This window comes from Thermochaetoides thermophila, assembly GCF_000221225.1.
Source record: "Thermochaetoides thermophila DSM 1495 unplaced genomic scaffold scf7180000011822, whole genome shotgun sequence".
NCBI lineage: Eukaryota > Fungi > Ascomycota > Sordariomycetes > Sordariales > Chaetomiaceae > Thermochaetoides > Thermochaetoides thermophila.
Window position 1 is genome coordinate 577,673 of NW_006383038.1, and position 14,137 is coordinate 591,809.

General features: G+C 51.5%; 4 protein-coding genes across 4 annotated transcripts; 1 reads left to right on the top strand and 3 right to left on the bottom strand.

Moving 5' to 3' along the window:
* Positions 1-865: 865 nt before the first annotated feature.
* On the bottom strand, positions 866-2,655 carry CTHT_0066050 (uncharacterized protein; the record flags this gene model as incomplete). The annotated part of the gene is made up of 2 exons (XM_006696840.1): positions 866-2,265; positions 2,322-2,655. 2 exons carry the CDS (start codon positions 2,653-2,655, stop codon positions 866-868), a joined length of 1,734 nt encoding a protein of 577 aa, XP_006696903.1.
* Positions 2,656-5,318: 2,663 nt separating this feature from the next.
* Positions 5,319-6,255, top strand: CTHT_0066060 (putative translation initiation factor; the record flags this gene model as incomplete). The annotated part of the gene is made up of 2 exons (XM_006696841.1): positions 5,319-5,841; positions 5,903-6,255. The coding sequence occupies 2 exons, from the start codon at positions 5,319-5,321 to the stop codon at positions 6,253-6,255; spliced, it is 876 nt and encodes a 291-aa protein (XP_006696904.1).
* A 562-nt stretch (positions 6,256-6,817) lies between these two features.
* On the bottom strand, positions 6,818-9,655 carry CTHT_0066070 (uncharacterized protein; the record flags this gene model as incomplete). Its single annotated transcript, XM_006696842.1, has 10 exons — positions 6,818-7,283; positions 7,354-7,656; positions 8,471-8,553; positions 8,615-8,776; positions 8,832-8,923; positions 8,991-9,201; positions 9,266-9,299; positions 9,355-9,426; positions 9,484-9,571; positions 9,631-9,655. The coding sequence occupies 10 exons, from the start codon at positions 9,653-9,655 to the stop codon at positions 6,818-6,820; spliced, it is 1,536 nt and encodes a 511-aa protein (XP_006696905.1).
* A 462-nt stretch (positions 9,656-10,117) lies between these two features.
* On the bottom strand, positions 10,118-11,266 carry CTHT_0066080 (uncharacterized protein; the record flags this gene model as incomplete). Its single annotated transcript, XM_006696843.1, has 2 exons — positions 10,118-10,892; positions 10,950-11,266. 2 exons carry the CDS (start codon positions 11,264-11,266, stop codon positions 10,118-10,120), a joined length of 1,092 nt encoding a protein of 363 aa, XP_006696906.1.
* Positions 11,267-14,137: the final 2,871 nt, after the last annotated feature.

Genomic DNA, 14,137 nt, shown 5'->3' on the forward strand with positions numbered 1-14,137 from the left:
TAATATAGGAATGTGAATAATACAACAAGACGAAGGCACGAAGAACGAAGAACTATCCATTGTAGTGCTCTTGGTTGTGATCAATAAAGAAGAGGGTGCGGGTGCCAGTATATATGGACTACCCCTTTAGTGCGCGATTGGTGTAGGGCAAACCGCCCTGTATGGAACCAGGGGCCAGGTGGACCAAAACACAGTAGGTCAGAGTCAGGCTAATTAAAACCAAGGAAGCCAGTGTCAATGGGCCAGAACTAGTTCAACGGCAACAACTACGAAGATTGATCCCATAGAGGTAAAAGTAAAGGGAGATGAATTTTCGAAGTGAACTGGATTGATTTATTCGGTGAAGCGTCAGCACAAGGTGGCCCCACATACAAAACATCCTATTATAAGAAAGTAATTGGACTTCCTTGAACTCCTGTAGTGACACCAGCAGCCAGGTAAAAGAAGATTGAAGACCATTAATGATGTTACCAACTATTAAGTTGCTTACATAACAATCCAGTAATATTGGAGAGTAACTCGAAAGACAACCTTCAGCGAAGATCAGTACACATATCGTGGTGTATGTTAGAACATTTTAATCATAGGCGACCTCGAACTATGTATTGGGTATCCGGCACCGTTAAACTAAAAACAAAACACCTGATGTCCAAAAAAAAACATGGGAAAAGAAAAAAGCCAGAAATTTAGCATCTGCAACCAGCTGCAAACGTATATTCCCATGTAAGACCTTGGAAAACCAGAATATTCCTGTATAGAAAGCCAATGTGACACCTGTCACTCCCAGAACTCCATACAAATAACAAGATCAATGACCTTTCACTCATTGATGCCCGTTTCTCTGTTCCATCTTCCTGATAAATATTCAAAATCCCGCCGGCGACGAAGCAGCCTTTTGTCTCATGCCCCCATGCTGCACAACCCTAATCCGGACACACCTCCTCTTCGTAGAGCGGCCATCACCATGCGACGAAAGCTCAGGAGCTGAAGCAACCGAGGACGACACTGACCCCGAACGGTCGGGCACAGTCAAGGCCGCATAGTGCTCCCTCTCAAAGTTATCGAACTCACTATTACGACGGCTGACAACGATACTAACACCACCAACGCTGTCGCTAAACTCGTCCGTCATAGTACTAATGCTGTCCATCCTAGGTGGAGTCCGAGACCTTGGCTTGACGACAATCCTCGGCGGACTAGGGACCGGGGGGTAGGACAAAGCAGGTGGAGAAGCGACCCTCGACAGAACAGTGTTCGGGCCTGAAGACGGCGGGGAGGACGTAGGTTGAGAGTAGCACGGTCGGCGGGCAACGTGAAAAGTGATGATCTTCTCGCCGCGGGGAGATTCCCTGGTAGAAGCCCGAGAGCTACCGGAAGTCGTGCGCTTGATGCGAATAATGACTCGGCCACGTTTGCGCGGGACCTCGCGGGGGATGGCGGGCCAGTCGGGGTATCCGTTGAACTCAGGAGAAGGGGTTTGGCGAGGCGAGGATGGGAAGCTCGACTCGGGAGAGCTAGTTGGGGACGAGGAGGTAGGCGGGATGTGGTTTGGCGAAGACGGCCGAACTGCCAGATCATCACTGTTGTTGTCAGGGGTCTGCGCGGCCGGGTTGGGGCGTGATACCAGCTTGCCGCGCTTCATGTCGAAGTAATAGATGGTTTGGCAGGGTACCTTCGGGACGTGGATCCGGACCTTGTTCGGCGGGCGGGCAACGTCATCGGGCTCAGCAGCAGCCTTGCGCTTCAGGGTGCGGGCGCGGAGGCTGGCCATGGTGGAGGTTGTAGCATCGCTCTCGTTGCCGTCATTGTCGTCGCAAGTTTCGCTGACTGTCTGGCTATACACGCTCTCGGAAGCCTCGGTGGCGTACTCGTCGTCGTCAGAGCATGTCTGGAACTCGCAGTACTGGCGCTGGGCCATAAGCGCAGCCACCACGTGCTGAGGGCTCCGTTGAGGGTTGATTTCTAGGAGCGACTTGGCCTCAAGATCGATGCGCGCCAGCTGACTGAGAAACTCGGGAAGGACATCCATCAAGCCTGTCTGGTATAGCTCCTCGACACCCACAGCTTGCTGAGTAAGGGGCCGTTGGGCTTGGGCATTGAAAATCTCATCGAGCTCCTCTTCCGTCGCAAGTGTGGGCTCGACGTACTCAGGAAATGGTTCGCTGTTCATGGCCCGAAGCTCCATCTTACGCGCAAGGCGTAGGCTGACGCCCTCTGGTTCGAAATATTGAGCTGGCGCAGCAGCTCTGCTGAGCCGAGCGCATGCTACAGATAGTTAGCTTTTATTCGCTAAAAAATAATCTCAAAATAAAACCACGTACGGTTGAGTTCGAGATCGAAGAGGCTGGGGAACATCTTCAGAAGGCCAAGCGGGGACTTCCTCGCGTAGGCCAGCCCCTTGAAGTACCGGTCGGCCCAGAGCCTAGCTCTGCTGACCAGCTCCGGCATCGTCTCTTCAACACCTTCGTTGAAGTAGTGGAGGGCGAGTTCCACGGCCTGACGCAGCATGGCTGTTTGGCCGTGTTTTCTGGATCGCGGGAGCGACTCTGAAGAGGTTGAACGGATGGGCACGGCCGGGCGGGAACACTTGACCACGATCCGGCGGCCATCGAGAACCTCGATAGCCCGCCCCTCATTCGGAGCAACGTAAGGCATTGTGGTTGTCACAACGAACAGATGGATAGCAAAAAAAACAAAGAAGCAAAATTATTTGTAGAGACTGTGGGACACGATGTGTTGGATTGGGGAATTTGGAAGGAAATCCGAGAGAACCAGCTTTGTCGAGGGAACGACAACGAGGAATTTATCGAGAAGGAGAGATAGTAAGAGGTAGCAGCATATGAGGTCGCAATAAGATCGTTCATACCTATTTGGTGCTGAGTGTGCCTTGGGATGTAGAGGACAATGCCCAACGCCAACTCAGAAGCTGCTCGGGTGCTGTCGTGGACAGCGGAGACGGCCAGGGATAATCAAAACACCAGGACTGGCGCGGGGCGTGTGGACAATCAGTCTGCAGTATGCGATAAGTGTGATCGGGAATGGGCCCGAATAGTCGGTTCGTGCGATAGAATGACGACGATCAGGGCGGGTGCCCGCGTGGGTTATGAGGGAATCGAAAGACATAAATGGTCTGTTCTGCAGGATTCCGGTCGGGACTGGGCCTTGCATCCACCGGCCATTCAGAATCCAGGGTGAAGTGTATTTTTGGATTTTGTGCCATTTTCTGAATGTGCAACTGGACGAGATCATAGAACAATGAAGAAGGCACAGAGGGCAATAGGGCAAAAGGGTCAGTCTCAGAAGGGCGGGCAGTCCCTGGTGGCCGACAAATTTGGGCCGGCCTCTTGTTTCGACTGGGCTGTAACTTACGGTACCGACTGGGTGTGTTTGTCAGAAGCATCTCCCGCCTATCCGAGTGCCCAGAATGAGATGATCGAAAAGGACCGACCTCTATCATTCATAATTGTAAATGAGAATTCTGGAATATATCTACGGATCAATTGCACTCCAGAGACCGGAAATTTTGCTTGATGTTAATTGTCGAGATGTCACCGAGCCCTCATCGGTCGTGTAGAAGTTACCGTTCTGATACGTAAAATTACTCCAGCCTCTAGCCCGGTGCTTGCGGGAAGCTTCACAGCCCCAGCTCTTCGCGCTTAGGCAGAGAAACAAAGTTGCCAGAGTTCAAGGAGCAGCCCAACCTGGAAGCGGGCGTCATGATCAGGGGAGCCAACAAAGCCTGACACGAAACATCAATGAGGTTTTGGAGGGTGGGCGGCCAGTCTGACAGACCGGCCTCCGGCTACTGACGACTTAATATTATTTTCGAAACTCTTCTCTGCATCCGGTGACGCTTTCAGAGCTGCAGATTGTGCAAATATGATTACCATTGGAAAAAAATTCTCCAACGGAGTTTTCTGCGAGCAATGAATATGCCAATGTCGTGGCCTTGAAAATGCCAAACTCGTCAGGTTCCTGCGTAAAGGTAGAAGCAGGGCCGGAGAGCGGACCACGTCGCAGGCCGCCAGCTGTTCAAAAAGCAAGCCTTCCACTTCAAGCCTGGGTAGCGAGGGCAGGGAGGGCTTGGGGGGGGGGGGGGGAACGGTTGCTGCAGCACACGACAGTGACATCACTCCGGCCTACGTGGTCATGCCTCAGAGCTGGGCGGTTAACCTGCTAACAGGAAAATTCCACTTCTCAAGTCCGTTCATCCAAACAAGAGACGATCCGCATGACTGCCGTTGCTGCATTTCCGGGTGCTGTGTGCTTGCTGTTCTGCAGCAGATCTGACGAAGCCCGTGGATTGGAACCGGGACCGTGAACCGGCAGGCGGGTAGCCCCGCCGCTGTCCAGCTGTTCGGCCCACTGTGAAACAGACAATATGCCCCACGATTCTGTTTCAGCTCCATTGAGGGACCCACTGATGCTGGCGCGTGGGACCCTGGCAGGTTCGGCTAGAGCGTAGACAGGTGGGGCTCTTTGAAGCTGTCAGGGTCCCAGAAGCCTTTCATCCCCCCCTCTCTGCTCTCTCTCTGCTGGCTTTTGATCCCAAGACTCGCTTGCTTTGTTGAAAGATTGGGGCTCGATTGGATCCACGCGCTTATTTCGAAATGGCAGTTTCTCCAATGGGGCTATTGCCGAACGGAAGCCCCTTTGCTGTGCGCAACGGCCAGTCAACGAACCAGTCAGTAAGGAGACCAAGCACACCATCCTGGCGTCTTGGCTGCTGTCCAGTGGCGGTGCGCAGCTGCCGGCGTCACGCTCCAGGCTCCCCACGCGCGCCTTGGCCCATCCGCCAACCCCTCGATTCGTGCTCGTCCACTTCATTCGACCATCCCAACCCCTAGATCTCGAGGCTCCCCCTATTCCCCTAGAGACGTAACGCGCAGTGCCCGTGTGCCTCTTTGTGTGTCGTTCTCGGCGGCTTGAAGTGTCATTCGGATCGCCATTGCCCCTGGCTAGTTCCTGCGTAATCCTATCTCACTTACCCTGGCCATTGAAACAAGCCCAGATCCTGATCGACAGCCGGGTTCAACCGTCACATTGGACACCCTGGCCGCCAACGGTAACGTGATATCCCCCGTGGCCAACTACTCGATTAAAGCTTTCGGGTCATCCAACAATCGCCCGTGTGCCTCTCTTCTTCTCGTCCTCGTCGCCGCCGCCGACCCTCCGAGTCTCCCGTGTTACCAGCCCTCTGCCCCACCTTCGTGTGTTCGCGGACAGGAACACCCGTCACAGCGCCGCATCATACGACGTCAGCCAAATATATATTAAGTACCATATAGAGTATCCCGTATAGCAACGCGCAATCAAAGATGTCAATGCGTCCAACACTCTTCACGCGCGGCCTCTCGGGCCTGTCGCAAAGCACCGACGCCAACTCACCGAGCGTTGCATCCCCTGCCGAGCAGCGTGACGATGCGAAGCGCAACTTCCTGAAGGCTATGCGCCCGTTGCCGACCCAGCACTACTGGCACGTTTGGTTCGACCGGCAGCGGGACAACCAGCAGCAGCAGCAGCAGCAGCAGCAATCGGGACCCGGAGGGCAGCAAACGCAGTCGAGCGGCGAGTACACAGCGCATCTGGAGCAGCTGCCAGGCCGGATTGAGAGCGTGCAGGACTTCTGGCGGTACCACAACAACACGCCGATTGACCAGATCAAGATGCGTGAGAGCATCTATCTGTTTAAGGCGGGCTTCCGGCCTGTGTGGGAGGATCGCCGGAATGTGTTGGGCGGTGCGTGGACCTTCCGCGTGCCGAAGAGCATCGGCCCGGATGTGTGGACGCGCGTGCAATTGTTGGCGGTAGGAGAAAAGTTGCAGAGCGTGTTGGAAGAGGGTAGGTTTCGCGCTGATACTCTCGCGTTGATGATTCAAGAGGCTAACCTGGCGACTCTCAGGCGACCAAATCTGCGGAGTTGGTCTGTCAGTGCGCTTCAATTCCCACCTGATCTCCATCTGGCACCGTGACTCGTCGCGCAAAAAGTCGATTGACAACATGCTGCAGTGTGTGCTAGAAGAGCTGCCCCCAGAGCTTCGTCCGCGCCCAGACAACTACTTCTACAAACGCCATGCCGATCATGCTGGCTTCAAAGCTCCACCTGAGCTTCAGGCGGTGATTGACTCTCAACGCGCGAGGGAAGCGGCTGAGGCGAAGGCTGCGGCCGAAAAGGAAGCCCAGGAAAAGGCTAGCAAGCAGGAGCAGCAAGAGCAACAGCAAGAGGAGAAAGCTGACGGGGCGAACGGAGCGTAGTAGTCTAGGTTTTAATGGGTACGGAGTTGGTTGGATATTTCGCTTTTGTTTTGTATGCGCCATATGCTTGGGCCGTGAATTTTGGCAGGCCTTTGAGGTATGGTCTTAAACGTGTTGATATGAGCCATGATTTGCATTCATCAGAGGCAGTGCATATTACGCCTAGCAGAGTAGGCATCATCGCTATATAGCTAGCTGAATGTCAACCACTTAAGTCAAGAAATGCGTTGTTGCTTGAGTTCGTCGTATTGTGCATGCCAGTGTCCCAAGTAGTAAGAATGCCTCGAATGACTCCAAGCCCCTAAGCGCAAGCTCGTCCTCTAATCCCTCAAAGTGAGGTATATGTATTCTGTGAATCGAACCAAAACACAATAACCACAGCCATGTTAACACCAGACCCGTCATGTACAATCCCGACCCGTAAAATTCGAAATACCAGTACGCCAACCCATGCCATAGACCGTAAACAGAACTAGTACGAAGCCCCTCGCTTTTTTTTTTTCGAGAACATCATCCCCAATCCGCACCTCACTCAATACCGAATTTTCCAGGGGCGCGAGCCCTACCTCCAAACCCCTGCTCTTCTCAAGACGGCATCGAACTCCTCCTTCCTGACTCCCTCTTCAACACCTGCGCCTCCATTCGCCTCCAGTATCATATCCCTCAGCAGTTCCTCCGTCACCACCCCATCGTCATCCTTCCCCCTGTTCCCTTCCAACCCCTGCTGCAAATGATGCTTCTTCTCTCTCGACGCCTCGTCTAGCCTCAAAAGTCTTGCGACCCGTCTCAAGTCGTCTAACGTGATCGCGCGAGCATTTGGGTTACCCCCTGTGAACAGGCTGTATGCTTCGTCGAGCTCGGCTTGGTGCGCTTCGTCGGCGTCTTCGTCGTCATCGGGCCGGTGGTGGAACTGGATTGCGCAGAGCTCCAAGAAGGAAGAGTAGGTCGTGAAGCCGTCGCCGTTGGGGTCAATTGCGGAGGTGAATTCAGCCCATTGGGCTGGAGAAGAAGGAGGGATGCCGAGAGCGCTGAGGGAGAAGCTCAGTTAGCATGAATCTGTCCGGAAAAGGAGGGTGGTTGAAAAGCGATGGATCATACATTAATGCGCGCCGGACATCAGGGATAGTTATGACTCCTTCTTTTTCGCCGGGGTAAGGCTCGGCAAATAGGCTGAATGCCTCGCGGATTTCGGATTCTTGTTGCGCAGTCAGGCCTAGTTCTTTGGCAAGTTTGGATGGGCGTGCCATGGGAGCGCCTATTGAGCTAGCGGCTGCGCGGCGTTTCGGAGGCTGCGAGACGTGTAAGTGGGGTTTGCGTCCTGACATTGAGCGCTTGTCAAAAACGAATCGCCTAGAAGGCTCACCATATTCTCTGTTCTCGAACTCTTGTGCGTTCCTGCCTCTGTGTGGTTTCGCAGCGTGGCGCAAAATGACAGCGCAATCGCATCGCGTGAAGCGACATGCGACAAGATAGAATGGTGAGCGGTATGGAGTTGGACGAGCCCGTTATGATACATTGGCGGGGCACCCGCGTCGCAGGACTCGCCTGATCACGTGACAGGCCCCATTCACTAGATGGGTCCAGGGCTCGGCATAAAATCTTCTGCCGGCGTCGCTGGTAAACTTTTCTTCTCTTTTTCCTGATCAAACACAGGAACTTGACTCAGAACTCCAACACACCTTCGAACGCAGGTTGTAATCAGCACCGCCACGCCCACTCTCGCGTCTCCTTGATTGTGATAGCTCTCAACGATAGAGCGTTGTTGTGTTTATTCTCTTAGGCAGCACGCAGCAAAGGTAGGTCGGGCGTGACCGGAGCTGGCTACCAACCGGTGTCTGGACTGGATTCGACGCTTCAGCATTTGCTAGAGCTTGTCGCCGGCATTTCCCAGGGCGTGCGAGTGTGGACGATGAAGCAAGAACAAAACCCCACGTGCCACTACAGGCGCATCCGCGGTTTCATTTCCAAGCGAGCCATCAGAGTCCATTGGAATCACCGCGCGGAGACATTTCGTTTCAGGATAGCCTATGTTGATAGAGTAATTCAAGATGCCTATTGTACAAACTTGTTGTCATTTTCGTCATCGTCAAGTCCGTATCTGATGCAGCGACCTCAACTTCGTTCAGAGGTTCGATTTCATGACTCCCTCCCTACCACCCATCAACCACATGCCTCTATATAAGACGAGACATCTGTCCTTTCTAAGGCCACTCACTTGAAGTTGTTCTTCATCTCACGCAGCTTAGTGACAACCTTGACGGGGTCAGTCTCACCGGTCGCCTTTTGGATCTTAGGGTCCTGTGGCACTTGTTAGCACGATCTCCAACTGCATAGGCGAGTTGTCTCCAAGCCTTCTTACCTGTGGTCGCATGAACACATTGTGCTTCTTCTCATCACCAATGGTAAATTTGCCCTGCGTTTGGCTGTGCTCATTGGCAAACTTCTCCAGTGCCTTCACTGCCTCGCTCTGAAGAACCGACAAGCAGAAGCGGACGTTGGATTTGGTGTATTCGTGGCCAGGCTGATGTCAAGTCAGATATGTAGACTATTACAGAGCATCTGGGGACATGACTCACGAAAACGCGAGTATCATCTGGCAGAGACGCCAGCGTGACATTCAGGGCGCGGTGCATCTCCTCACCGGTGCCCTCAAAGAATTTGCCGCAACCTTACACATTTGTCAGATCTCGGTCTTACTCAGCTGCCCCCTCTCCAAGGATTATGGGAAAACCCACCTCCGTGGAACAGCGTGTCCCCAGTGAAAACGACCTTCTCATCACCGTCTTGCATAAACCAGCAGATGCTGTCCTGCGTGTGGCATGGTGTGTGCAAGGCCTTCACGGCAATGCTGCCAATGTTGAAAGTCTCTCCATGAGCGGGTGTCCGCGTCACACCCTCGCAGTCTTTCCCACCAATGATCTCGAGGGCGAGGCCCAGCTCATGAAGCTGGCAATGGAACTGTCAGCGCCACAGAGGGAGAAGGTAGTTTGAGTAGAGGAGGGGAGCATACAAGTTTCTTGTTACCACCAGCATGGTCCCAATGACTGATTGAGTACATTAGTTGTTGAACTCCAACGAGAAACAAATAAGGAGACGAACTGATGCGTGTTAATGATGGCTGTGAGCTTGACAGAATCCTCACGAATGGCCTGCTTCAGAACAGGGGCGACCCTGTTGAAGTATTAGTTGGAAAAAGCTTGGCTTCCATGAAGTGAATGAGAGACTCACTCAGCAGGATGAGCTGGATCAATGACAACGGCCTCCTTGGACTTATCATCAACGACAAGGTAGGCGTAGTTGTCACTACTACCCGTCCCTGTACTTGTCAGCAGGTCTTATAGTCGTTCTCATCCTGTAATACACTCAAGGACATACACATGGGAATCGACCGGATGTGCATTTTGCGAGTGGCAGCCAGCTTTTCGAGACGCAATAGTCAGGCTAATCTAGCCTCAAACTCAACGGTCTGTGGATTGACATACAATTGCAGAGAAGCAACTAGTGTTTGGTTGGAAGAGCCGCCGAGCAGCAGCTAAGAAACTCATGGACGGTGATTATGGAAAGCTAAAGGACAGAGACTGGAGAGCGAAAGTTTCCCCTATTGTTAAGTCCGAGACAGGTACGGAACACGCAATACGTACAATGCGAGTATAACAGAGCCCGGGCCTCGGCAGCCGCAAATTCCAGTTACAGCGCGTCCTGCATGACATTCTGATGTGACGTTATCATTGGACGCTTATTCTATTGTGTTCTGGACATTCTCCACAGTCACGTGCCCACCTTGAGCCATCACGAAAGGCAGAGGCAGGCATTGAGGATAGCTGAAAATTACTATTAAGATCAAAGTCTTGTTCTTACAAGGTTAGACAATGCCTATTGGCTTGGGCACCCACTCCTTTTCATCATACAGCACCCAGCCCGACTGCTGTTCCTTCTTATCCTCCTCTTCAGCTTCCATATCCACATCTTCGTCCTCAGTCTGGTCGTCCCCGCTGTCCTCTTTCTCTTGCGCTAACCTTTTAATTTCCTCCCACCCTTTCTTCAACTCCTCTTTGAGCTTTTCAACATCCCTATTGCCCTTTCCGTTCTCAAGTTGCATGCAATCTTCATCCCCTCCGTTCACAATCTCTCTCATCAGCCCGATTGCCCGCCGCAACACCCCAACATCGCGCGTGTTCCCCGCAGCAGCATCTAATGTTGTCAGAACCAATGCTTCACCAAACTCAGCCAATAGCTCCTCTTTCCCAGGTCCATTAATGGCTTCCCCTCCAACCCGCACGTCACTCTCCAGAAGTCGCACTACCCCCTCGCGACACCTAGCGGCAGCATCACCACCTTCCTCCCCCACATCTTTCTCCTCACTCTCACTTGTGTCCCCTACCCCCGCAACCCCTTTCCCGTTCACACCCCGCTGGACCATATCCACGGGGCCCAGTCCCTTCCAGTAATACCACCAAATCCATTCTAGCGCCCTGCGTGCAGCCGACCTTAACCTCGTCAAACTTGGCAACTGCTCATGCGTAGCCTGATGCCTCAGCTCAACAAAAGCAGCTGGTAACCCAACCGCTTTGGCTACGTCATACATAGACTGCTTGCGCTGCTTGTCCTGATGAGAATCCAGCAGACCAGTGACGAATCTGGGCACTTGTCAGCAATCCTATACTTGAATAACTAGGAAAAAAAGAGAGGCAAACCGGCTAAAGGCTGCAGAGTACGCCGCGCGCACGGCATACCCCCCCGCGGCACCCGAGCCCTGGGCCTCGTCGCTCAGAATTGCAGCGACCAGAAGCGCAGTCGACTCGACCATGTGAGGACAGCCGCCGCGCTGCATCCACATGGATACGCGGGCGACTGCTTTTTGCTTCTCGGAGCGGATGTGCTCGTCGTCTTGAAATGTTGATTGATGATGCTTCTTCAAGTGTGTTTTTGAGGTATGTTCTGGGTAAAACTGTGCGCGAACAGCGAGGAGCTCGGCGCGGTTGCGCCAAGGTGTGAATATATACTGAACCATGGGTATCCGGCCTGGGGATTGACAGTGTCTAGTTTTGCACGGTTTTCTTGTGTTAAATGTTCTTGAATTATCGAGGATGCCGAAAGTCGTATATTGGCACACATATAGGGAGATAAGATAACGATATGGAGTGACCCCACTGCGCCCCACCACACTCACGCTTCTACCTCCTATATAGGTTGGCACAATTCAACCCTTGTTTACTTGTTAGCGCAAGATTTATGACAGAGAGGTTTATAAAACTCCCTTTCCACAGCTGTAGTTTACGACCAAAACATCTACCATCCTGGTAAAAAAAACACTCAATCAGAATTAAGAGGACTCTCTTTAATTATTGAAACTGAAATCGTTTCTGAAGACTGATTTTTTTTCTATAAGTTCTTGAAATAGTAGTGTTACAGCTGGAAATGGTACCAATGCGGAAGCCACTGGGCAGAAGGAAGCGACCAATAGTGGACCCCCAATGGGCTATGGAAATAGGCCAATCACGAAGTGTAGCGCAAATGTCGCGATTCTTGCAATGACATGTGATGTCACAACCAACAAGGGATACCGGCAAGAAAAGTAGGATCACGCACATGGGACCAAACAAGACGCTGCTCACTCGGGCCCGAAATGGCAATAGATAACAGGGGGTTCTTGATGAAGGACTGAAAGTCCTCTGGTAGAAACAATAAGGAAGGATCCTGAATATATAAGGTCGATAGATTCCTCGTTGAAAGAAAGGGACGAAAAACTTCCTAGTCAGCAATGCAAACAATTGTGCGTGCCCAACTGGTGGTGTGATGATCCAGACAGACCTGCTGAGATGGGTTCGAGAGGTGCCAGCCCGCTGGACCTAAGAGACAGGACTTCTCACACAGTCAGAATGATCTCTGATCACCAGTTGAGCAGACAGCTGTTTGTATTGCTGACTGGGAGGCTTCTTTCGGCCAGATGGGCCTGCCTGAAATCTATCTATATCTTATACCCATTGTAGCTTCGTTTACTCCTTCCTCGACGGTACAGACCGTTGAGCGTCAACATCCTTGGGTGTTAAGGGTCAATGCCTCTGAAACAACGCTATAATTAAATAAGAGTTGAACTATACCATGGAGTGCTAGGAGAGATTTTAACATAATCTTAGTGAAGGCTTTAAGCTGTTGAACGAATGTTTAAAAACTTAACATAGTGCATCATTTATTCTCACTAGCTCAAGGACTACTCGAGCTACCACCTATATAAATTATGTTAACTGTCACATGTATATGGCAGTCCAAGGAGAAGAAATAGCCTTGACAGTCAACATATAGAACACCAGTGACACAAGAGCTGAGAAGGGCAAAGGCATATCTGATTGGTAGAGCCCAGGAAATATGATGGGGCGGCAAGAATGAGTTAGATAACCTTGCCACGCTGAAGGGAACCCCTGAAAGTTGCATGAGACCGCGAGGTACTCGCAAGGGCAAAGGGATTTTAAAAGGGGAGCTACTCAGACACGATAAAACATTCCTCGAGTTTTCCTCTCCCCAACACAAGGACACTGAGGATCAAGAAAGATTATTACGCGTAGTAATTGACTTCGCTGTGCACTCCACATCGTCAGTGGCCATCATCTAACCCATTTGACCCATTGTCGATCCCTGTCTGCACCAGACCAAGTCACCCGTTACATTAACTTTCAAGCTTGAAATGAACCCTTAAAAAACTCAATAACTTGGCCATCCTACTACAGTTGGCACAGTACATTTGCCAGTTGCATATTCATTATACTGCTTACAAATATTCTCTATGATGCATCTCAACCAACCAAAATCTGCTGTATATAAGTGAGCGACGGGGTCAATTTCCTTGATTTACTTCAGATAGGAACTTCTCGCTGACCTTAAGAAACTGTGGCATCCAACGAACTTTACTGTGTAAAGACCGAACCCTAACACACAAGATGCTGAATATCGGGAAAATCCCCCTTCGCCTCTCTGCGCATGGTTGCAAAGATCCGGTTCAACGAGCTTGAGTTCACAGCTTGAACAATCCTTAGCTTTCGAAATGCAAGAATGAGCGGCAAACCCCGCAAAACGTTGTTTGTATTAGGGATTTCCTCGCAAACCTTGGACCAAATGGTGGCTGAATTTCTGGGTGACGTTGGTGAGTTTTGCTGCTGAAAGGTTCTGAACTCCTTCTGTAGGCAACAGCGTGAGAATCATGTCACTCACTAAATCTAGCTGATTGCCTTGCTGAACTTCTCTAGTATTTCGTCGACTTGAACATTTATCTTCTCCCCGCTACACCTGTGCTGAAGTCGCCGTACTTTGCAAGTTTATCCGCGAAGGCTGCGAACTCTTCGACTTTCTTGCACTTGGCAACCAAGTCCAGAAAAACTGTTTCGGGATCTCGCAGGGCCCCCCTGCTCATAGTGCGCTCCGTGATAACGCAGCGGTGTCATCTTACATGTAATAGTCTGAGTAACTGGCAAAGTAACATGATTCAAAACTGGGTGACTTACGTGTTTTTCTCGCTTTCTGAAGCGACAAACAGTAAGTACTCACGACTATCAGTCCCTTGAACTTGGCACCAAACTGATGGTCCTCGGGTTCTGGGGCACCGAGGAAGCACAGCTAGACAACCTGGGAGGGTAAGTGGCACATATGTGCCTCCTTGTCCGGTTGTTTTGTGTTCATCTCCTGCCAAAACACACTTCCTCCTGACCATTGTTATGATGCTTCTCTAGTCTAGCGTGATTTTTGCGCGCCTATTACCGATGCGAACTTGCTAAATCAAGAGAGGAAATCAGTGCTTGCAGAGAGATTGAGGATCCACGTAGCTGGCAGAGACTCCGAATAATTCATTCTTGCAGAACATAAAGGTTTCTGTGAATGAGAGAAAATCAGA